Source organism: Bufo gargarizans, unplaced genomic scaffold (assembly GCF_014858855.1).
Source record: "Bufo gargarizans isolate SCDJY-AF-19 unplaced genomic scaffold, ASM1485885v1 original_scaffold_1647_pilon, whole genome shotgun sequence".
NCBI lineage: Eukaryota > Metazoa > Chordata > Amphibia > Anura > Bufonidae > Bufo > Bufo gargarizans.
Window position 1 is genome coordinate 1 of NW_025334453.1, and position 22,227 is coordinate 22,227.

Below are 22,227 nucleotides of genomic sequence, written 5' to 3' on the forward strand. Positions count from 1 at the left end.
ACAGTCGACGGCACCCCATCCAAGGATACCAGAACAAACCTAAAGTACAGTAACCAGACTTAAAGGGGTTGTCTCATCACGGACAATAGGGGCATATCGCTAGGATATGCCCCCATTGTCTTATAGGTGTGGGTCCCACTGGCTCACCAGCAGGTGGCAGTGCAAATGGCAGAGCGATAGTTAGAGGAAATGAAACTCACCATTCCATTCTCCCCCCTTTTGGGCAGAGGTGGGCCAGTCTTGCTTCCTGCAGGAAGGGTGGGACAGGAGAGGAGCAAGGTTGGGCACGCTCAGACATGCCTATGCCAGCCAGAGCACCCTAAGCTCTGCTGGCTATGTAAGAATATGTCTGGAAGCCATAGGGGCCAGAGGAATAGTTCTTCGACCACCATAAGAGAAGTCAGTAAGAGGAAGAAGTTCTTTGACTGAAAATAAGTTGTTTACTGGGTGTCAGGAGGGGAATAACAGTCGACGGCACCCCATCCAAGGATACCAGAGCAGACCTAAAGTACAGTAACCAGAGCAAGAAAGCAAAGTATTTAGGCAAGACTGTCAGTACAGCAGAGAAAGAAAGTAAAGCTATTAAGTTTGCCTGCCAGTTTACGCTAAAGCCTGCTGGAACCAAGACAAAGGCTGCAAATTGTTTGGATGAAGGTTTATTTAAGTAAAGGTGCCATTGAATTTCACCACAAGGTCTGGACTCAAGTTATTTGTTCCTTCATCCCTCCATTATTCCCCTTTAATTTGCTTCAGAGCCAAAGTGTGGGGTCCAGCGGTATCCAGGTAGGAGCACTGTGACACATAAAGAGACATTTAGGTCGCACTACACCACTCAGCATTCCACTAAACATGGAACGCGACAGGGCCCTGGGGGGCGGCGTGTTGCATATGTCTTCATCTACTCTGTAGTAGATGTCCCAGAGTAGATGAAACATACAGCTCCCCAGGTCTACAATCCCAGGTCTACAACCTGAACATCTCAGACATGAAGTATGATCAGAAAAATTCAGTGGGATTGTGTTAGTGAAAACAGATCTGTCCTCATTGACTTACATTGTGTGCCAGGACGGATCCGTTTTGCTCAGCGTTTTGGTGTCCGTCTCCAAAGCTGAATGGAGACTGATCGGAAGCAAACTGATGCATTCTGAGCGGATCCTTTTCCATTCAGAATGCTTTAGGGGAAAACTGATCCGTTTTGGACGCTGAGCCCTGAATGAATCTCACAACAGAAAGCCAAAACATGAGTGTGAAAGTAGATATATTATGTATATCAGAATGAAGTATTTTACCATAAGTGATAAAGATTAAAAATAAGCGAAGTTTTCCAAATTTCTCCAAAAAATTTGCTTTGTTGCGAATTAATTAGACACGAGGAACATTAAATCAGGTTTGTCCCGGCCTGCAGGTAAACTTCAGGGAGACTGTATCTTGGTGCACATCAATGTGCAGTGCAGCAATATGCATAGCTAATCCTTTCTGGTAGTGAAACAGTTACTGTGCGTCAGTACAGCAGGCAGGTCACATCAGGCACATCATCATGGAGGCCACCAACAGTCCTAGCTAACTCCTAGCTAAACCAAAATAAAACCATACAGCAGCCTTCAATAAAGCAAAACAAAAAACACCGCGCGCCCCTGCAGGTGCCAATAAAGTAGTGGAGAAAAAAAAGGTTCTTTTAATCCATATTATGGCAGTGCAAACACATGCATTTGAATCCCTTCTGTTAGCTGTAAAATGACTGTGCGTCACAATTAGGCTCAGTTCACACTTCACTCAGGCTACTTTCTCATCAGCATTTTCCTTTCCGCTATTGAGATCTGTCATAGGATCTAAAAAGTAGAGGAAAACACTTCAGTTTTGTCCCCATTCATTGTCAATGGGGACAAAACTGAATTGAACAGATCCAGCAAAAACGCAGATGTGAAAGTAGCCTATTTTGGTCAGTTATTGTCAGCCCAAAGCAGGTGCAGGTGAAACCACAGAACAGGTGCAGATCTATTCATGATACCTAATCCGAGAGTAAGCTTGGCTGTCACAAACCAGCGGGTGTGAACCCACTGTGCCATGTGTCCTACTTCCTCTAAGGGCGTTGGCCAAGTGAACCCCTCCATCTTCACAGTACCCCTGATGGTGCAGATAGACTTTCCCGAGGGGAACACCAGGTCGCTACCTCTTGAGGAGCATTGGCACACAAGGCAGCTGGTCCAGGCAGACTAGGAGGTACCTGAGAAAAGTATCAGAGGTACAGATGTTGTCAACAGGCTGAGTAGTAACCAGGAGCAACAGTGCAGGACTAAATGATGAGGCAGAGGCGAAGTCAGGCAGGCAATAGGTAAGGGCAGGCAGCACAGGTACAGGTCAGGCAATTCGGATCGGCAACAGGAGAGTCAAGCAGGCAGGGATCAAACAGGTAGCAGAGTCCAGGAACACAAGCGGATATCAGGAATCTTAGAAGGACACAAGGACCTTGACACTGAGGCATCTGGGAAAGGGGGCTGAGCCACTTATATATCTGCAGGAGGGCTAGTATTGGTCAGCAAGATTACATGGCCTAACCCATAAAGCACAGGGAGTGACGTGCGCTGGCCCTTAAGGAAGTGCTGCAGGAAACAAGCAGCAAGCATGCTGTGGCCAGGGCTGAGAAGAAACTGTGGAACGGATGCCAGAACAACAGTACCTACACAGACAGAGCCCAGGACTGCAGGGGTGAATGGGAAGCACTGGCAGTAGATCACTGCTGAACATGGCGCCCGAGACTGCGGCAGTAAGCAGGGGAACAGCATTGCATAGAAGCCGCTGTTACAGTAACCCCCCTTACGTCCCCTCTTCTTGTGTCAACGATGAGACAGAAACCTTTTTATCAAGTTCGGAGCATGAATGTTCTCTTCTGGTTTCCAAGACCTCTCCTCAGGACCAAAGCCTTTTCAGCACACAATATAGTAGGTCTCCTTGCCACGCTTCTTGATGTCCAGGATGTCTTTGACCTCAAATAACTCGTCAGGGTCTTCAGATACCAGAGCTGGAGTAGAAGAAGACGTCGAGAAGCGATTAAGGACTACTGGTTTTAGTACGGACACGTGGAAGGCATTAGGAATACACAGAGAGAGAGGCAGACGTAACTTATATGTCACTTCGTTGATCCTCCTTAATATTTCAAAGGGTCCAGGGAACCTAGGAGCAAACTTGAAACTGGGAAACCTTAAGCAGATGTTTTTAGAAGAGAGCCATACCTTATCTTCAGACGAGAACTGAGGCGGTTTTCTTCTTCTCTTGTCTGCATTCGCTTTCATGCGGGTCACTGCTTTGCTGATGCAGTCCTTGGTGTCACCCCAAATCTTCAAAAAATCCCTACAAGAGGAGTCCGCAGCTGGAACCCCAGAAGATGTAGGAACAGGGAGAGTAGTACGAGGGTGTTGTCCATAAATGACAAATAAAGGAAAGGATCGAGTAGACTCACTAGAGTGGTTGTTATAGGAGAATTCAGCCCAAGGTAGCAATTTTACCCAGTTGTTGTGTTGGGCTGAAACAAAATGCTGGAGATATGGTAATATTTGATTGACCTACTCTACTTGCTCGTTGGTCTGGGGATGATTACCGGAAGAGAAGTTCAGCTCAATTTCGAGCAGCCGGTAAAGAGCTCTCCAGAGCTTAGAGGTAAACTGGACTCCGCTATCGTAAACAATATGCCAAGGTAGACCATGCAAGCAGAATATGTGTCTCACGAACAGTTTAGCAAGTTCAGCAGCCGAGGGCAGTCCAGCCAAAGGAACAAAGTGCGTCATCTTGGAGAAGAGGTCTACGACCACCCAGATACGTAGCTGTAAACCCGGCAGAGGAGGGCAGATCTGTAGCAAAGTCCATGGCAATGTGTTGCCATGGGGCATCAGGAACAGGAAGAGGTAACACAGCCTGGGTGGTTTGGTCCTAGAGACTATTCTGAGCACAGACGGTGCAGGCAGACACATAATAACGCACATCATTAGACAGTGTTCTGTGGTCTTGTCACCTGGATGACCTGCCAGTTTGGAGCTGTGCCCCCAAGCTAGAATATATTTTCTCATGGCAGATGGCACGAATGTCTTCCCGGGAGGGATGTCTTTTACCAGGACAGGAGCCACTATGATCAAGCGATATACAATGTACTGGGGCTCCTCCTGCTGGTCGGAAAAGTCAAATGACCGAGACATAGCATCCGCCTTGATGTGCTTCTTGGCCGGGCGAAAGTGAAGCTCAAAATCAAAATGGAAGAAGAAGAATGCCCATCTGGCTTGGCGAGGGTTTAGGCATTGGGCCGTCTGCAGATATGTGCAGGTTCTTGTGGTCAGTAAAGATTATCACTGTATGCTGGGCCCCCTCCAATAGATAACGCCACTCCTCCAAGGCAAGTTTTATGGCCAAAAGCGCTGTCTTCTATACAGTAATTCCTCTCAGCAGGGTAGAAGAGCTTGGAGGAGAAGCCACATGTAAACATCTTGCCCTTGGAACCTTTCTGTAGTAAAACAGCACTGGTTCCTATGGAGCAGGCGTTCACTTCTAAAAATAATTAGCGGGAGACATCGGGGTGACGCAGAACAGGTGCAGAAGCAGAGGACCTCTTTAATTGGATGAAGGCAGCCTTCGTTTCAGAAGTCCAGTCTCTGACATTCACCCCTTTTTTAGTAAGAGCGGAGATCGGAAATGTAAGAGATGCAAAATTCGGGATGAACCGACGATAGAAATTAACAAATCCAAGGAAGCACTGTATAGCACGAAGACCCTGTGGGCCAGTCCATTACTGCATTCCATTTTTCAGAATCCATCTGCAACCCAGCATCCGAGATTATGTATCTGAGGAACGGTATGGTAGATTTTTCAAAGATGCATTTCTCGAGTTTGGCATAAAGTCGATTCTCGCTGTAAAACTAAACGTACATGCTTCCGGTGAGTGGTCAAATCTGGAGAGTAGATCAGTATATCGTCCAGGTACACTATCATGCAGACATAGAGCATGTCCCGGAATATATAATTTACCAACTCCTGGAACATCACGGGAGCATTGCACAGACTGAAGGGCATGGCGAGATAGTGTCCTTCACGAGTGTTAAAAGCAGTCTTCCACTCATTGTCTTTTTGAATGCAGATAAGGTTGTATGCGGCGTGCAGGTCGCATTTTGTAAAGACCTTAGTTCCCCGGATCCTGTTAAAGAGTTGGGAGATTAGCAGAAGAGGGTATCGATTCTTGACTGTGGCCTTATTCAGACCTCGATAGTTGACACAGGGCCATAAGGATCCATCTTTTTTCTGCACAAAGAAGAACACAGCACCGGCTGGTGAAGTAGATTTCCGGATAAACCGCCTCTTAAGATTTTTCTTGATGTAATCAGACATCGCTTGGGTCTCGGGAAGTGAGAGTGGGTAGACTCGACCACGAGGAGGAGTGGCACCAGGCAGAAGGTCAATCGGACAATCATGTGGACGATGAAGAGGCAGGGTCTCGGCCTCTTTCTTACTGAAGACATCCGCAAAACTGCCCCACTGCTGCGGAAGGCCAGGCAGGTCTACAGATACAGTAAGCGAGGAAGCAGGTCGGTCCTCCGATAAGCAGGTGGACCTACAGGATGATCCCCAATGCAGAATCTGACTGGAGTGGCAGTCCACAACTGGAGTGTGCTGATGCAGCCAGGGAAGACCAAGGATAACCAGATTCACGGACGCTTGCAGCACATAGAAGGAGATCATCTCTGAATGCAGAACCCCTATTTGCAACTTAAGGGGCAAAGTAACAGAAAGCACAGGTTCAGTAAGTGGCAGTCCATTTTACGGAAGACACAGACAGAGGCCTTTCTAGACAAATGGTAGGGATCCGGTACTGATGGACCAGAGCTTGCTGAATGAAGTTACCGGGTGACCCAGAGTCCAAGAATGCAGGCACAGACAGTGTGCCTCCCTTGTGAGGACTTCTTCTTGTCTAGGACCACCTCTCCAACTTATCCTAGACATTGGCGTTTTCCGGCTTCTGTGGACAATTACTCACAAAGTGGCCCTTGTCTCCACAATGAGTGGCGGTTTATAATTGGGACGTTTTGGTCGGTACCCCGGGCCCGACATCGCTAGGGGGCCCAACACCAACCCAAACTCCCACAAACTATGGCGGGGCACGGGAGCACATAGTTCCCTGCCTCGCTTCTGTCCGCCGATCACGCCTATGCGGTAGTAAAATGACGTCATCGAGCCGCACCTGTGCCCGGACGCAGCACACTGACGTGTGTGTGCCGTGCGCCTGCACCATCTACGAGTGAGCGCCGACTGAGACACAGGTATTAGCTTTTATTTTTTTCATTTTTTGTGTGCCAACTGCCAACTTTGGGGACATTACTGAAGGGACAGTAGGGGGCAAACTACTACCTTAGGGCAAATTACTAATGTTGGGGAAATTAATACTGTAATGGCAGTGTGTGGGCCAATTAATACTGTGGGGGCAAATTACTACCATGGGGGGATTTAATATTGTGAGGGTAGTGTGGAGAAATTAATACTGTGAGGGCAGTGTGGGGGGCAAATTACCTAATGGATGGCAGTGTCGGGGCAAATTATCTAATGGAGGGCAGTGTGGGGGTTATTACTTGATGGATGGCAGTGTGGGGGCGTTTATATTAGGGGACATCATTTTTGGGGACACTATACAGGCATTATTACCTGGAGCACAATATAGGGTGTTATTATTACTGGGGGCACTGTAGGGGACATTATAATTGCTGTAGATGCTATAGGGACCTTTGGGGTAATTTATCAAACTGGTGTACAGTAGCACTGGTTTAGTTACCCATAGCAACAGGTTCCACCTTACATTTTTCACAGCTCTTTTGGAAAATGAAAGGTGGAATCTGATTGGTTGCTGCGGGCTCCTAAGACAGTTGTACTTTACACCAGTTTAATAAATGAACCCAATTATGAGAAATCTAATGTGTCTGTAACAAACTCTGCAGAGACGAGATGCGGCTGAAAGAATGTGTCATGGCGGTCTGGGTCAGACGGAGGAGAAGAGGAAAGAGAAGGTCTACATGACAGGAGATGTCCCTGGATGTAAGAGGTATGTGGTGCTGTATTCCCCTATATGTAGAGCGGGCTCACTACTGTCACCTGCGTCTCATCTTCTCCTCCAAGTCTCTTTTTTATCATAATCGTATGTATTTTAAATTTGGCAACTAAAATTTAAATTTTTCACCTGCAGTCCTATGTAACAGCCCAGATAACAGTGATAGCTTTCTGTGTGCAGATAATGTAGTAGATGTTCCCGGCAGTCCTATGTAACACCCCACATAACACAATAGTTCACTGTGTTATGTGGGGTGTTGCATAGGACTGCAGGTAACATCTATGAATTCTGTACTTCCCCATCAATCTGCTGTTTGAGGAGACCGCGATGTCCCAGTGAGCGCCGCAGCCTCTTTGCTTCTTACCAAGCACAGCACTGTCCATGTGATAGCCCTGCGCTTAGTATTACAGATCAGCCCCAATCACTCAGATGAGACAGAGCTTCACCGAGAGTGTGTGAACAATGTCATACGGCCAAGGAAGAGACCGACGCTTACGAAGCACCGCAGCCTCTTCATACAGAAAAAAAACAAAAACTAAAATGAGGGGGGGCGACTTGTGTAGACAGCCCCGGGTCTATCATGCACTTAATCTGCCCCTGTCCACAATACAGACAAAGATTCTCTGCTTTGCGGCGTAAACGTTCCTGGTCAGACAATTGAATGCGCTGTATTTGCATGGGCTTTTCAGATGGGGTGGACACTAGAGGAAGAACCGGCCTCTGGAAGGATGGAGCCAAACGAGGTGGTCTTCTGCTGCATGCAACCTCCATAGAACGTTCCCTGAAATGCATATCTATCCTTGTGGCCAAGGTGACAGAAGTTGACTTTTACCTTCTTTTTTTTAATCCCCATAGGCTGCGGAGTGGGGGTGGGGGGGCATGTCCTAACTTGGTTGGGGCGTGGCTTAGCTGGACCTGCGGTCGGGGTTTTTAAGTCCGTCTTACGTGCACTATGGCCTGACGATGTGTCAGGATCCAGTGCAGCGCGCAGGCAGGCGGGTGACCACGGAGCGGTGAGTAATAGCAAGAGCTTCACTCTCACTCCATGGTCACATGACACAAACGAATCCTCAATGCAAATTTTTTTTGTGTTGAATTACTCGATTCAGTTGAGTTATTGTTTCAGCCCTAGTCACTGTACACATTCATGGATCAGAGTGGATATTCATGGATCACTTCATGGATCACTGTAGATATTCATGGATCACTGTAGATATTTATGGATCACTGTAGATCAGGAATCAGCAACCTTCGGCACTTCAGCTGTTGTGAAACTACAACTCCCAGCATGCTACTTCCACTTGTGTGGGAGTTTAAAGAACAGCCAAGCAAGTGTGCATGATGGGATATGTAGTTTCACAACACCTGGAGTGCCAGAGGTTGCTGACCCCTGCTGTAGATATTCATGGATCACTGTTGACGTTCATGTATCATTGTAGATATTCATCGATCACTGTAGATAATTACGGATCACTGTAGACATTCATGGATCACTGTAGACATTCATGGATCACTGTAGACATTCATGGATCACTGTAGATAATTATGGATCACTGTAGACATTCATGGATCACTGTAGATAATTATGGATCACTGAAGACATTCATGGATCATTGTAGATATTCATGTGCAGTGTCCCACATATGTGTATAAATGGGACACTTTAAACTACTGCCTATGTATTTGCATTGTATGGTATTTCCTATTATCAGGATTGCAATGTCATTTCGCCCGTTCGCCCCTAGGTGGTGCTGTCACCACTCATTTATATAGCTTGGGGGGGGGTTGGAACAGTAGAGGGAGAGAGAGCAGAGTAGACAGGAAGTGAAGTTAGTACAGTGTGTATGGAGGAGAGGAACAGGCATCGTCCACCATGTAGTCTGCTAGTTCTACCCCTTGGTCATGGCCAGGCTAAGGGAGTACATCTAACATTTATCTACAGCAGCCAAGCACCAGACAGTGAGTCTATGTCTAAATATGAAGCAAGCCTAGTGAGGGCTACAGCTGAGTCTAGCTTATAGACCTCATCAGCACCAGTGCTTGAGAGTAACTTTCTAAGTGCCAGGACACGTCTGGATAATTAGTGCGCAGAATTGTCCTTATTTCACTAGAAGCCTTCCGGGATATAATGAATCTGAATACTTCAGGAGTAGAGATGAGCGAACTTCTGTTTTAAGTTCGGCGTCTAAAGTTCGGGTTAGGATTAGCGGAGAATCCCGATCTGGAACCGGATATGGATTCCGACTTCCGTTGTGGTCCGTGGTAGCGGAATCAATAATGGCCGATTATTGATTCCGCTACCACGGACCACAACGGAAGTCGGAATCCATATCCGGTTCCAGATCGGGATTCTCCGCTAATCCTAACCCGAACTTTAGACGCCGAACTTAAAACAGAAGTTCGCTCATCTCTATTCAGGAGAGCATCCTGCAAATAATGTAGCAGAGAGTTTGCCTACCGCGAGGGAGAACGCCCTTATTGGAAAGCTCAAGATAAGTAGAAAACAGCATATTTAGTACCAGAGTGCTATGGAAAGTGGACTTAACGTAAATCTAATTATTCTTCACCTGTGAAGCTAAAGTACCAGAGAACTCCTCAACTGACCATTGCCTAAACCTGACAGAAGGATTACAATCACCTTAACATCTGAATCATTACTGGTGCCATATGAATGCACTTTATTGATGGACTATTTATTCAAGTACCGTATTTTGTTGCCCCTTAAGATGCATTCCCCCCCCCAAAAGTGTCTTATGGGGGGAATACTAACGAAGCGCTTCCATTATGGAAGCGCTCATTAGTACCGGAGGACCGGGAAGCAGGTGAAGTCTCTGCACTCACCCCTTCCTGGTCTTCAGCTGTCGGCTGTGCAGGGCTGCGCACAGTGTGAGTGCGCTCGGGCCTTCACAGCACAGCCGACAGCTGGAGAAGGAGGATCGCGATGTAGGTGAGCAGTGGCGGCGCTCGGAGCCGGAGAGGTAAGTGATTTTTTTATTTTAAGTTTTCTGTGGCATGGGGCACATATGGTGGCTACTAAGAGGCATGGGGGCACATATGGTGCCTGCACATAGGCATGAGGGCAAATATATTGGCTGCATAGAGGCATGGGGGCACATATAGTGGCTGCACAGATGCATGGGGGCACATATAATGACTGTACATAGGCATGGGGACTTATATGGTGGCTGCACATAGGCATGGGGGCACATATGGGGGCTGCTAAGAGGCATGGGGGCACATATGGGTGCTGCTAAGAGGCATGGGGGCACATATGGGGGCTGCTTATAGGCATGAGGCACATATGGAGGCTGCTAAGAGGCATGGGGGCACATATGGGGGCTGCACAGAGGCATGGGGGCTCATATGGTGGCTGCACATAGGCATGGGGGCACATATGGTGGCTGCACATAGGCATGGGGGCTCATATAGTGGATGCACAGAGGCATGGGGGCTTATATGGTGGCTGCACAGAGGCATGGGGACTTATATGGTGGCTGCACTTAGGCATGGGGCTCATATGGTGGCTGCACATAGGCATGAGGGCACATATGGTGGCTGCGCATAGGCATGGGGGCTCATATGGTGGCTGCACAGAGACATGGGGCTCATATGGTGGCTGCACAGATGCATGGGGGCTCATATGGTGGCTGCACATAAGCATGGGGGCTCATATGGTGGCTGCACATAAGCATGGGGGCACATATGGGGGCTGCTAAGAGGCATGGGGGCACATATGGGGGCTGCTAAGAGGCATGGGGCACATATGGGGGCTGCTAAGAGGCATGGGGCACATATGGAGGCTGCTAAGAGGCATGGGGCACATATGGGGGCTGCTAAGAGGCATGGGGCACATATGGAGGCTGCTAAGAGGCATGGGGGCACATATGGAGGCTGCTAAGAGGCATGGGGGCACATGAAGGCTGCTAAGAGACATGGGGGCACATATGGAGGCTGCTAAGAGGCATGGGGACACATATGGGGCTGCTAGGAGGCATGGGGGCTGCTAAGAGGCATGGGGTACATATGGGGGCTGCTAAGAGGCATGGAGGCTGCTAAGAGGCATGGACACATATGGGGGCTGCTAAGAGGCATGGGCACATATCGAGGCTGCTAAGAGGCATGGGGCACATATGGGGGCTGCTAAGAGGCATGGGGCACATATGGAGGCTGCTAAGAGGCATGGGGGCACATATGGGGGCTGCTAAGAGGCATGGGGGCACATATGGAGGCTGCTAAGAGGCATGGGCACATATGGAGGCTGCTAAGAGGCATGGGGCACATATGGGGGCTGCTGAGAGGCATGGGGCACATATGGGGGCTGCTAAGAGGCATGGGGCACATATGGGGGCTGCTAAGAGGCATGTGGCACATATGGAGGCTGCTAAGAGGCATGGGGGCACATATGGAGGCTGCTAAGAGGCATGGGGGCACATATGGAGGCTGCTAAGAGACATGGGGGCACATATGGAGGCTGCTAAGAGGCATGGGGACACATATGGGGCTGCTAGGAGGCATGGGGGCTGCTTATAGGCATGGGGCACATATGGGGGCTGCTAAGAGGCAATGGGGCTCTTATCTGAGGTCTGTTTGGGGGTCATTCACATTGGGGTCTGATCTGAGGTCCTCCTGGGGTCTTATTAACATTGGGGGTCTGATAGGGCTGTGAGCTGAGGTCTGATTAACATTGGGGTCCTGACTGCTGGTCTGACCTGAGGGCTAATGAAAAATATATTTTCTTATTGTCCTCCTCTAAAACCTAGGTGCGTCTTATGGGGCAAAAAATATGGTAGATGTTCAACTGTTTTACAACAACTGACTCTTCATTACTACTACTACACTCAACATTTGCACCTTACGATGCTTGAGCACCTTAAGCACCTATACCATCAAGGGCACCTCAACTTCCATCCGGCTGGTGATCCCTGTAGCGGAGCGTGCCCCGGAGGATTTAGTGCTGTCCTCCTCATCACTGCACTGCCGGCCCAGGGAGGCTCTGCTAACCGTGAGAACAACTACTACCCCCATCGGCCCACAGTAGCCTTACGTGTTTCTCCTGCGTACCCGCTGCACATGAATCACTGTAGACATTCATGGATCAGTTTTCTGCCAGCCCTGGACACAATGTGGTCAGAAAATTATAACTCTGTTGATATTTAGTGTTGAGCGCAAATACTCGAATCGCACATTTTCATCACAAATATCGCCACTTTGAGAATTTGCGAATATTTTGAATATAGTGCTATATATTCGTATTCGCGAATAGTGTTGAATATTCTAATCGTGAATATATTACATTTTTTTTTTACGTTTTTGCAATCAAGTAAACTATGACTGGAGATCACGAATTCTCGAATTTGCTAATTTATGGCGAATATTCAGTCAGAAATTCACAAAATATCGCAAATTCGAATATTGCCTATGCCGCTCATCACTATTGATATTCTGTGCATGACTCCACTATGATCTGAGTCTTCTCATACTGACTGGAAGCAAAATGGTGGCAAGCTACAGTACCTTATGAATTTACAGATTAAGGCCTCATGCACACAAACGCATTTTTATTCCGTGTCTGTTCCGTTTTTTTGCGGACCGTACATTCATTTCAATGGGTCTGCAAAAACAAACCAAACGGACGGTACTCCGTGTGCTTTCCATTTCCGTATGTCTCTGTTTCCGTTCTGCAAAAAAATAGAACATGTCCTATTATTGTCCGCATTATGGAAAAGGATAGGACTGTTCTATTCGGGCCGTACATACGCTCGTGTGCATGAGGCCTCAAGCTGTGGAGCTGCCCTTTAAGTTCATGAATGTGTCTGGTCTTTTCACCTGTAAGTCTCGAAGGGGGATTTACATGGATTTATCTTTATCACTACATTCCTGGTAAAGTAGGTGAACACATTTGCATAGTGCACAGGGAAGTGCAACAGAAACCGTAACCCTCTTCTGGATGCAATCTCCAGACACCACACCCTGAAGCACGATTACTGCTCTTTCTCCACTACCTTCCTGGTATGGCTGGGGCGTGTGTGAAGAGATCAAAGATCAGAGCTCCGAAGTCTCTCTGCAGAGCGCAGGATCCAAGGTGTGCAGGTAAAGGAGCTGCCTAGGAATGGGCTAGGGTCTCCGGGGGCTCCTGGGTGGAAATCCTGATAGTTTAGAATGTTTTTGTTAACCATAGATACATTGTTTCACCTGTAGAGCAATAGTCTTACCTGTAGGGTGATGGAACAGCTGTCATGGGAGGGTGGTCTCCTCTATAGAATGGTTGCCTGTATGTAGAATGACTTAGCAGTGACAGAACCTTAAAAGTGTAGGGGTTTTACCGGAATGGCCGTGTGTTTTCTATAGAACCGCAGTGAAGCAGTGGTCTGCTCCATGGACGTCCATTTCTATAACAAAAAGGGTTGTATCTCTAGGGTGATGGTCTCCTTGTCTGTAAAATGATATTGTCCATTATGGTGTGATGTTTCTTTCTGTAGGGTGGTGGTCTCTTCTGTAGGGTGATGACATACTGTATGGAGTGATGGTCTTGTCTGTAAAATGATATTGTCCATTATGGTGTGATGTTTCTTTCTGTAGGGTGGTGGTCTCTTCTGTAGGGTGATGACATACTGTATGGAGTGATGGTCTTGTCTGTAAAATGATATTGTCCATTATGGTGTGATGTTTCTTTCTGTAGGGTGATGGTCTCTTCCATAGGGTGATGACATACTGTATGGAGTGATGGTCTTGTCTGTAAATTGATATTGTCCGTTATGGTGTAATGTTTCTTTCTGTAGGGTGGTGGTCTCATCTATAGGGTGATGACATACTGTATGGAGTGATGGTCTTGTCTGTAAAATGATATTGTCCATTATGGTGTAATGTTTATTTCTGTAGGGTGGTGGTCTCATCTATAGGGTGATGACATACTGTATGGAGTGATGGTCTTGTTTGTAAAATATTGTCCATTATGGTGTGATGTTTCTTTCTGTAGGGTGGTGGTCTCATCTATAGGGTGATGACATACTGTATGGAGTGATGGTCTTGTCTGTAAAATGATATTGTCCATTATGGTGTAATGTTTATTTCTGTAGGGTGGTGGTCTCATCTATAGGGTGATGACATACTGTATGGAGTGATGGTCTTGTTTGTAAAATATTGTCCATTATGGTGTGATGTTTCTTTCTGTAGGGTGATGGTCTCATCTATAGGGTGATGACATACTGTATGGAGTGATGGTCTTGTCTGTAAAATGTTATTGTCCATTATGGTGTGATGTTTCTTTCTGTAGGGTGGTGGTCTCTTCTATAGGGTGATGACATACTGTATGGAGTGATGGTCTTGTCTGTAAAATGTTATTGTCCATTATGGTGTGATGTTTCTTTCTGTAGGGTGGTGGTCTCTTCTATAGGGTGATGACATACTGTATGGAGTGATGGTCTTGTCTGTAAAATGATATTGTCCATTATGGTGTGATTTTTCTTTCTGTAGGGTGGTGGTCTCTTCTATAGAGTGATGACATACTGTATGGAGTGATGGTCTTGTCTGTAAAATTATATTGTCCATTATGGTGTGATGTTTCTTTCTGTAGGGTGGTGTTTCATCTATACAGTGATGGTCTTGTCTGAAGGGTGATGGTCTCCTATATACAGTAATAGTCTTATCTGTAGGGCGATGGTCTCTCTTATAGAGTGATAGTCTTTTCTGTGCATAGGAACGTTATCGGAGGTCCTTCCTCCCAGCAGCGGTTAGGATTTATAACCACCACTGTTCCCAGAAACCCAGTAGTGAATTTTTAAAGTAAATTCTGTGTTATGTTTTTCTTGTATTTTACTCTTTAATTTCTAATTGCTCTTATTTTTTGCTCCTGTTGTGAATGTGATTGCTGCTGTTATGCCAAAATGTCCCCACTGAGGGACAATAAAGGGATTTTCTTCTTCTTCATTGGTCTCCTCTATAAAGTGATGTTCTTGTCTGAAGGGTGATGGTCTCCTATATACAGTAAGTCTTATCTGTAGGGCGATGGTCTCACTTATAGAGTGATAGTCTTTTCTGTATGGGAATGGTCTCCTCTATAAAGTGATGTTCTTGTCTGTAGGGTGATGATATCCCCTATAGTGCAATGTTTTTTCTGTAGGGTGATGGTCTCGTCTATAGGGTGATGGTGTACTGTATGGACTGATGATCTTGTCTGCAGGGTGATATTGTCCTCTATATTGTGGTCTTTTTTCTGTAGGGTGATGGTCTCCTCTAGACTGTGATAGTCTTATAAATAAGCAGGATATTGTAATCTCATACAATCCCAGTCTGCTTACAGAAGGAAGACCCCACAGTGAAAATCAAAATGGTGTTCTCCTCCCAGCATTCCTTCACTGCAGAAGAGCCTGACCCTTGTTAACCTCCTTATCCCTAGTTGGACAGAAGACCTTCAGGCTTCTTCAGCTGCACTAATAATGTAATGTTTATAGAGGGAGAACCTTGTACCCAATTTTGGCAAAGGACAGTCCACATACAGTAGCACTGACATGAGTTGCTACCTATATAGTATTTTAATCTTTTGTGACTGATGGTTTGGTTTGTGACACAGGTCATGCAAACTAAGCTTCTGGGGAAAATGTCATCCTCCAGAGATCTCCGGCACCTTGATAACATGATAAAATATCAGAAGTGACATCAATAATGTGCGTACAATGAATGGCTGAGAGAACTACCCTGAAATCTGTTGGATGTGTTAATGATCAGGAATGACCAGAGCTCAACAAATCAATCAAATATCAGAAACTAACATGATTTCTTCTTCTCGTCCTCATCACAAAAAGTGAGCCGCAATGATCCCATTATCATGATGTACACTTGACCCCTGCTAGATATGAAATTATTAACAGGATATCTTCACAGGAACTAACCAGAATATAAAATGACTATAAAAGGACAAAGACACACAGTCGGGATCTTCTCAAGAGATGGAGATGCCAACTACGAGTGGTTGATTATTGTGCTCCAGACCATGTTTCAGAACATTGTGAAGGAAGTCATTCCCGTGTATATATCCAACAATGCCAGGAGCTTCGTCAATGGTCTGTCTCAGAGCACTTTCGCCATTTTGTACCACACCAAGAAGAGGGGACGTCTGAATATTGCAAATGTAACAGATTCTCTCTATGATCAGGAGCTGGAGGATCTGTCCAGAGATTTGGGTAAGGGAAAAAATATCCTCTATATACAGGCGACAGCCAGGGTCACATCACTCAACCTCACCATCCTCTATCTCTCCATCCCATTTTTGTTTTCCATTCTACAGTGGTCCCTCACGTTACAATATTAATTGGTTCCAGAACGACCATTGTAAGTTGAAACCATTGTAACTTGAGTAATCGGTTCCAAAGCCCGAAAATGTTATCCAAGATAAGAGAAAATGAAGATTTAATATCAGCAGATAACTAAAGGAGATAAGTCAAGTCCTTCCATATAACAGTCAGGAATAGATGCTACCTAGAAACTAATCCAGCTACTTTACCAGAGAAGTGGCCTTGATTGGTTGGATCTGAGCTTGACGCATCGTATGTTGAGTCTTGTTTCAACTTATGATGGGTCAGAAAAGACCATTGTTTGTTGAAAATATTGTGTCCTGAGGGACCACTGTATTACTTTCTTTCCTGCACTTTCCCCCATCAAGTCTGATGTTACTTGTTTAAAAAAAAACAAGCTGAAGGACATATGTTTAAAGAGGTTTTCCAGCTGATAATAAGCATTTTGGAAAAAAAAATAATAATGACCTCCCTGCTCCCATAGCAAAGCTTCCTGGTGGCTCATAATGCTCAGGAAATAACCCCCCATTTAAGCATTGGCTGCAATGGAGTAGCTTTTAGAGGTATTAATCATACCCATGTCCTTGTAAGATGAAAAACATACGGTGAGAGGGGCCCCTGTGCTGTGGTAGATTTTGTTTTGTGGCCTGGGAGATTTAATAGCAGAGCATAACAGCGGAACAATGCAAGGTCTAGAGAAAGATGCTAGAAAATGTTTATTTCATGGCAAATCCTAAGGTTAGGGTGAGAAATGTGAGATTAACCAAGATTTCACATTTCTAATTTGGAGAAAATGTTTTTTGTCAAACTTTTGCAAGAATGATATCAAACATCACCCGAGGACCAGTTTAGGTGGAAAATGAATGACTGATCTGTTACTGGATGAGCAGTGAGGACTGGTGGACCTTTTCTTGGTATTGTCTATGGACCATCTCTTCTGATTTCTCTTCTGGAGGTCTCCAGAGAATGGGGTGCTACATTCTCTTCAATGTCCCCTTTATTTTCATAAAAAAATTTGGTAGCTACAATATGGAGCTGGCATTTATACAGAATAATCCAAAAACATCTTCTTTATCCTCATCTTTTGAGATGAGCAAAGTTTAGAAAAAGTCAATTCGGCAACTTCAGCGAAGTTCACCAAGAAATTTGATTTGTTCAGAATTAATTAATCACAAATCGGTATAAACCAGGTATACCCAGGCCACTCTGCCTTAGGATGCGGCCACACAGAGCGGCCAAGCTGCGGGCGATTTGCGGCAATGTTTCAGTGTAGAAACGCGCGGCCAATTAGTCCACAGCTGCCTTTCATTTATTAAAGGGAATCTGTCACCTGCTTTTACCATTTTAAGCTGTCACCATCGCTATGTTCACTAAAGTACCTTATTTCCAGCAGTCTTCTTTTTACTTTATTTCGTTTTGTCCTTTTGATATAAAAGTGCTTTTTATGATAGGGTAATGAGGCTCCAAGGTGCCCAGAGGGGCGTTTTTTTCCTTCTCCGGTGCCCAGTGACGCCCCCCCCTGCAGTGCCCAAGAACGCCTCCTGATCCTCAAATAACCTCCCACAGCCCCGGCAAACGCTTCCACCCCCTCCCCACGTCATAGTCTACCTTCTAGAAATGCCCCATCCTTCTTCCTGTCGGCGGCCAGAAAACTCGTGCAGGCACAGTACCGCCTGCGGCCTGTGCAATCATCAAGCTCCTGAGGGACAACAGCCTCAAAAGTCTCACTGGGCATGTGCCGAGCCTAGTGATGTGAACTGAGCGCTGTTGCCCTCAGGACGTTGATGATCGCGCAGGCCGCAGGCAGTACTGCGCCTGCGCGAGTTTTCTGGCCGCCGACAGGAAGAAGGACGGGGCATTTCTAGAAGGTAGACTATGACGTGGGGAGGAGGTGGAACCATTTTCCGGGGTTCTTTCCTGCAATCTCCTGCAGGTTATTTCACAGTATTAATCAGCTCTGGCATATCCACTTCTCCAACCCCAGTGCTCCCCTGCCCTACAGGTGAGAGCCCCCCTTCTGCCATCTTCTTTTCTTCCTTTTCCACATCATCTTATATCGATGAGAATATGTAATCATGAACTTCCAGTTGCTCTTCTCTCAGCATCTTTCTGACTTTTCTATGACATGGTCACCAAGATAGATGATTTGAAAATAGTAAAGCCAGCAATAGATGAGGATGGTCATCATTGAAGGGGTCATCAAAAACCCTATAATGCCCCCTATAATGCGCGGGCCCCTCACACAGGTTGTACCTTGCTCCCCGGCACCCGCGTCACTTCTGATGCCCACATGGCCACCACTTGTGCAAGCATCAGAACATGACGCAAGTGCTTGGGAGCAAGGTAAGTGAAACCTGTGTGACGGGCCCGGGCATTAGAGGGGGCATTTTCAGCACCCGGGTGGTAGGAACAACACGTAAAGGACGGTGGACCGATGGGGGTTGTAGTAGTTTTTTACTCATGGTTAGCTGTGCTCCCTGTGCCGGCGTGCAGTGTTGGGAAGGGCAGCACCAGTTCCTTTGGGGCACACTCAATCGTCCAGGAACTCCCGCCAGATGGTGGTTGAGGTGCTCATGGTGGTGTAAGTTTAAGGTACCTTGGCGTCAGGGTCCATGGTGTTTGTGACGCCAGCACCATTAGGTGCAAAAGAATAAATTGAGTCTAGACCTTGTATGAATTTCATTAGCAGCTTTACTTTGCATAAACGGTTCTCCAAACGGGTTACAGATTTTGTCTTAGTTCCAGCAGGCTTTAGCATTAAATCTGGCAGGCAAACAAACTCAACACTGCTACATAGATTGCTCTCTGACTCTGCTGTACTAACAGGGTAACTGTATAACTTAGCTTCCTCTGGATGCTACAACTTCTATCTGTTGTCTGTCTCTTAAGTAGTAACAGGGAACTTTCTTCCTGGCTTCTGAGGCTTCCAGCTGTGGCCTCCATATCCAACATAGCTGAAGGTGCTCTAGCTGGCTTAGACAGGGCACATACAGCAGGTACGTGCTCCTGCACAACCTCCCTTAGTAGGGAGTAAGCTAAAACTGACTCTAACTAGAACTCAACCCTTCCTGCAGCAAGTGGGACACTCCCACCACACCACAGATGGGGGTTTAGAATGAAAAAAAATAAGGTTACATTCTGCACAACTATAGCTCTGCCATACTTGCTGCCACCTACTGGTGAACCAGGTACACTTCAATTGAACATAACAGTTTCAAACATTGGAAATGCACATTATAAAAGACCTGCAATTAATACACAGATGACATGATATTAGAACATTAGAGGTAGTAGTGGGGTGCACAAGTGGTAATGGCGCTCCGGGACATTACACATTATTATTGTTATAAATTTTAAAGCGCCATTAATTCCATGGCAGTGTATATTCAGATGGTGTTACACAAATATAAAAATACTATAAACAAGAAACTACAGTATTAACAGATAGGTACAGAGGGGTAGAGGACCCTGCCCGCAAGAGCTTACAATCTATAAGGGAAGGGCAGAACACAGTAGGTGAGGGTGTGCTCATTGCAGGGGGTAGGCTTTCCTAAAAAGGTGGTTTTCAGGTTACTCTTGAAGATTTGGATGTTGTGGGAAAGTCTGATGTGTTTGGGTGTAAATACTTTATACAAGCACTATGTATGATGTATTGGGGTGTGAAGGTTTGGATGTTGGGGGAGAGTCTGATGCGTTGGGGTAGTGAGTTCCAGAGTAGGGGTGAGGCACAGGAGAAATCTTGTAATCAATTATGTAAAAAACATATGAGAGAACAGAGGAGGAGGTCCTGTGAGGATCTGAGATTACGTGTGGGGATGTATCGAGAAAGCAGGTCAGAGATATAAGGAGGGGACAGGTTGTGGATGACTTGTAGTTGTTAGTATTTTAAACCGAATTCACTGGACAATGTGGAGCCAGTGAAGGGATTGGCAGAAGGGAGAGGCAGAGGAGTAACGAGAGGTGAATTAACCAGGCATCATAGGGTTTGGATAACCCCTTTAAGACCTGCCCCCCCCCAATGAGTGAAGACTGGATGGTATTGATTGGCATGTTGGCAGTGGAAGAATAATGGCTTCCATCTTACTGGTATTGAACTACATATATTAGTTTACGGTTGATGTAGGAATAAAAAAATAAAATAATGCAGAATAAATCTCACTGGAGTCTTTCTGCACTCTCCCTGCAGTCTCCCTGCACTCTCCCTGCACTCTCCCTGGAGTCTCCCTGCAGTCTTCCTGCACTCTCCCTGGAGTCTTCCTGCACTCTCCCTGGAGTCTTCCTGCACTCTCCCTGGAGTCTTCCTGCACTCTCCCTGGAGTCTTCCTGCACTCTCCCTGGAGTCTTCCTGCACTCTCCCTGGAGTCTTTCTGCACTCTCCCTGGAGTCTCCCTGCAGTCTCCCTGGAGTCTTTCTGCACTCTCCCTACAGTCTTTCGGCACTCTCCCTGCAGTCTTTATGCACTCTCCCTGCAGTCTCCCTGCAGTCTTTCTGCATTCTCCCTGCACTCTCCCTGCACTCTCCCTCTCCAATATTCTTTTATTGTTTTCAGCAACACTGTCCCTAGCACATGAGCACTTGCCATGTCTCTCTTTATGCTCAGCTTATAGGACAATGAGACCATGCGGGATGAGGGTTTTATAGAGCTGTGACATCACAGGGGATGGCTATATTTGGACTGGCTAGCTGCACAGCATTATGGGTGCTCTTGCATTCCAGGGCTTGTCTCTGTTACACTTTGTAAGACTTGCAGCCATTTTAGGAAAACCTGATTAGTTATTACAAAGCATAAGAAAATAAAAATTAGTTACAAGTTTTCCTAAACTTCAGAACGAATTCAGCTTCGAATGCTTTGCTTTGCTCAACACTACTCATCATCTTCACCTTCATATAAAACAAGGTGCAATATATCAGATATTATTATTGAGAACCTTCATTTTCGGTAATAACTGTCCACATTGTCTCCTTCTTAGGGAAGGAAAATGTGATTGTGTTGGTGGATGATGTGGATGACAGCAGTTACGCTACCAGGAGAAGGATATTCGAAGAACAACATCTGGACACATACGCCTCTGACCTAATTGTCATCAGCGAGAGGGAGAAGGAGTCGTCCAATCTGAATGGTGACAACCCGAGGTTTAGTCAATCACCGATCTCTTCACAGATGCAGGACGACTATGACTCCATCTCTGGCAAATTGCAAGTTTTAAGACGCATTATAGAGAAGGCTCCACACAATGATGCAGGTATTAGACGTGACCAAGGAGGAATAAGTGTCCACATTCTCATAAGTTATGTCCTTTTACAAAAAATTTAACTTCGATGTCTTAATTTGCAATGATACCAACAAAGGCATAGATACCACAGATGGAAGTAATGTGAAGTCTCCTCTGGTGGGCGATGAGTTTTGTGTGGGTGTCCCTCTTTCTGTAAACATTAGATACCTACCAATCACAAAGGAGGGATAAGTACTCACACCATCCTCTGATCCTTAGTGCAAGGGAAAGGGGAGGAAAGGAGGTCCCATGATGGCAGTTGGTAGGTGTGAGCCAGCTGTAAGTTGGGGCCCTGTTGGTGTTTTCATTCCTTGGTTTTATGCCCCAGGTAGGCACTTAGGGATCCTTCCTATGTTCATTTAAAACAGTTCTGAAGGACCCAGCCCCACAGTGTGCTCTGTATCTGTCTGAAACATTGTTCTGTTGGATGATGAGCTGCAATCATTTATATCTCAAGGTTCTTCATCAATCTGTTATCTTATAGAAGTAACATAGCAGTAAATATCACCTTCCTGCACAAAGTGGGGCGGTCTGTATTATGTACTTCAAGAGTCCAGATCAGAGATGTCATTGACAGATATGGGACAGG

The 22,227-nt window shown here is 46.1% G+C and overlaps 1 protein-coding gene across 5 annotated transcripts in view; it reads left to right on the forward strand.

Moving 5' to 3' along the window:
* Positions 1–8,076: 8,076 nt before the first annotated feature.
* Positions 8,077–22,227, forward strand: part of LOC122923488 — a 38,410-nt gene continuing 24,259 nt past the window's right edge. Inside the window, exons 1-4 of one of the 5 annotated variants that reach the window (XM_044274309.1) lie at positions 13,045–13,165; positions 15,645–15,875; positions 15,956–16,254; positions 21,336–21,608. In XM_044274309.1, coding sequence (XP_044130244.1) covers positions 15,975–16,254; positions 21,336–21,608 — 553 coding nt within the window. In that variant the 5' untranslated portion in view covers positions 13,045–13,165; positions 15,645–15,875; positions 15,956–15,974. Of the gene's footprint in view, positions 8,089–13,005; positions 13,166–15,644; positions 15,876–15,955; positions 16,255–21,335; positions 21,609–22,227 lie in introns of those variants that run through there. The other 4 variants (XM_044274311.1, XM_044274308.1, XM_044274310.1 and 1 more) reach the window with 4 other exon arrangements.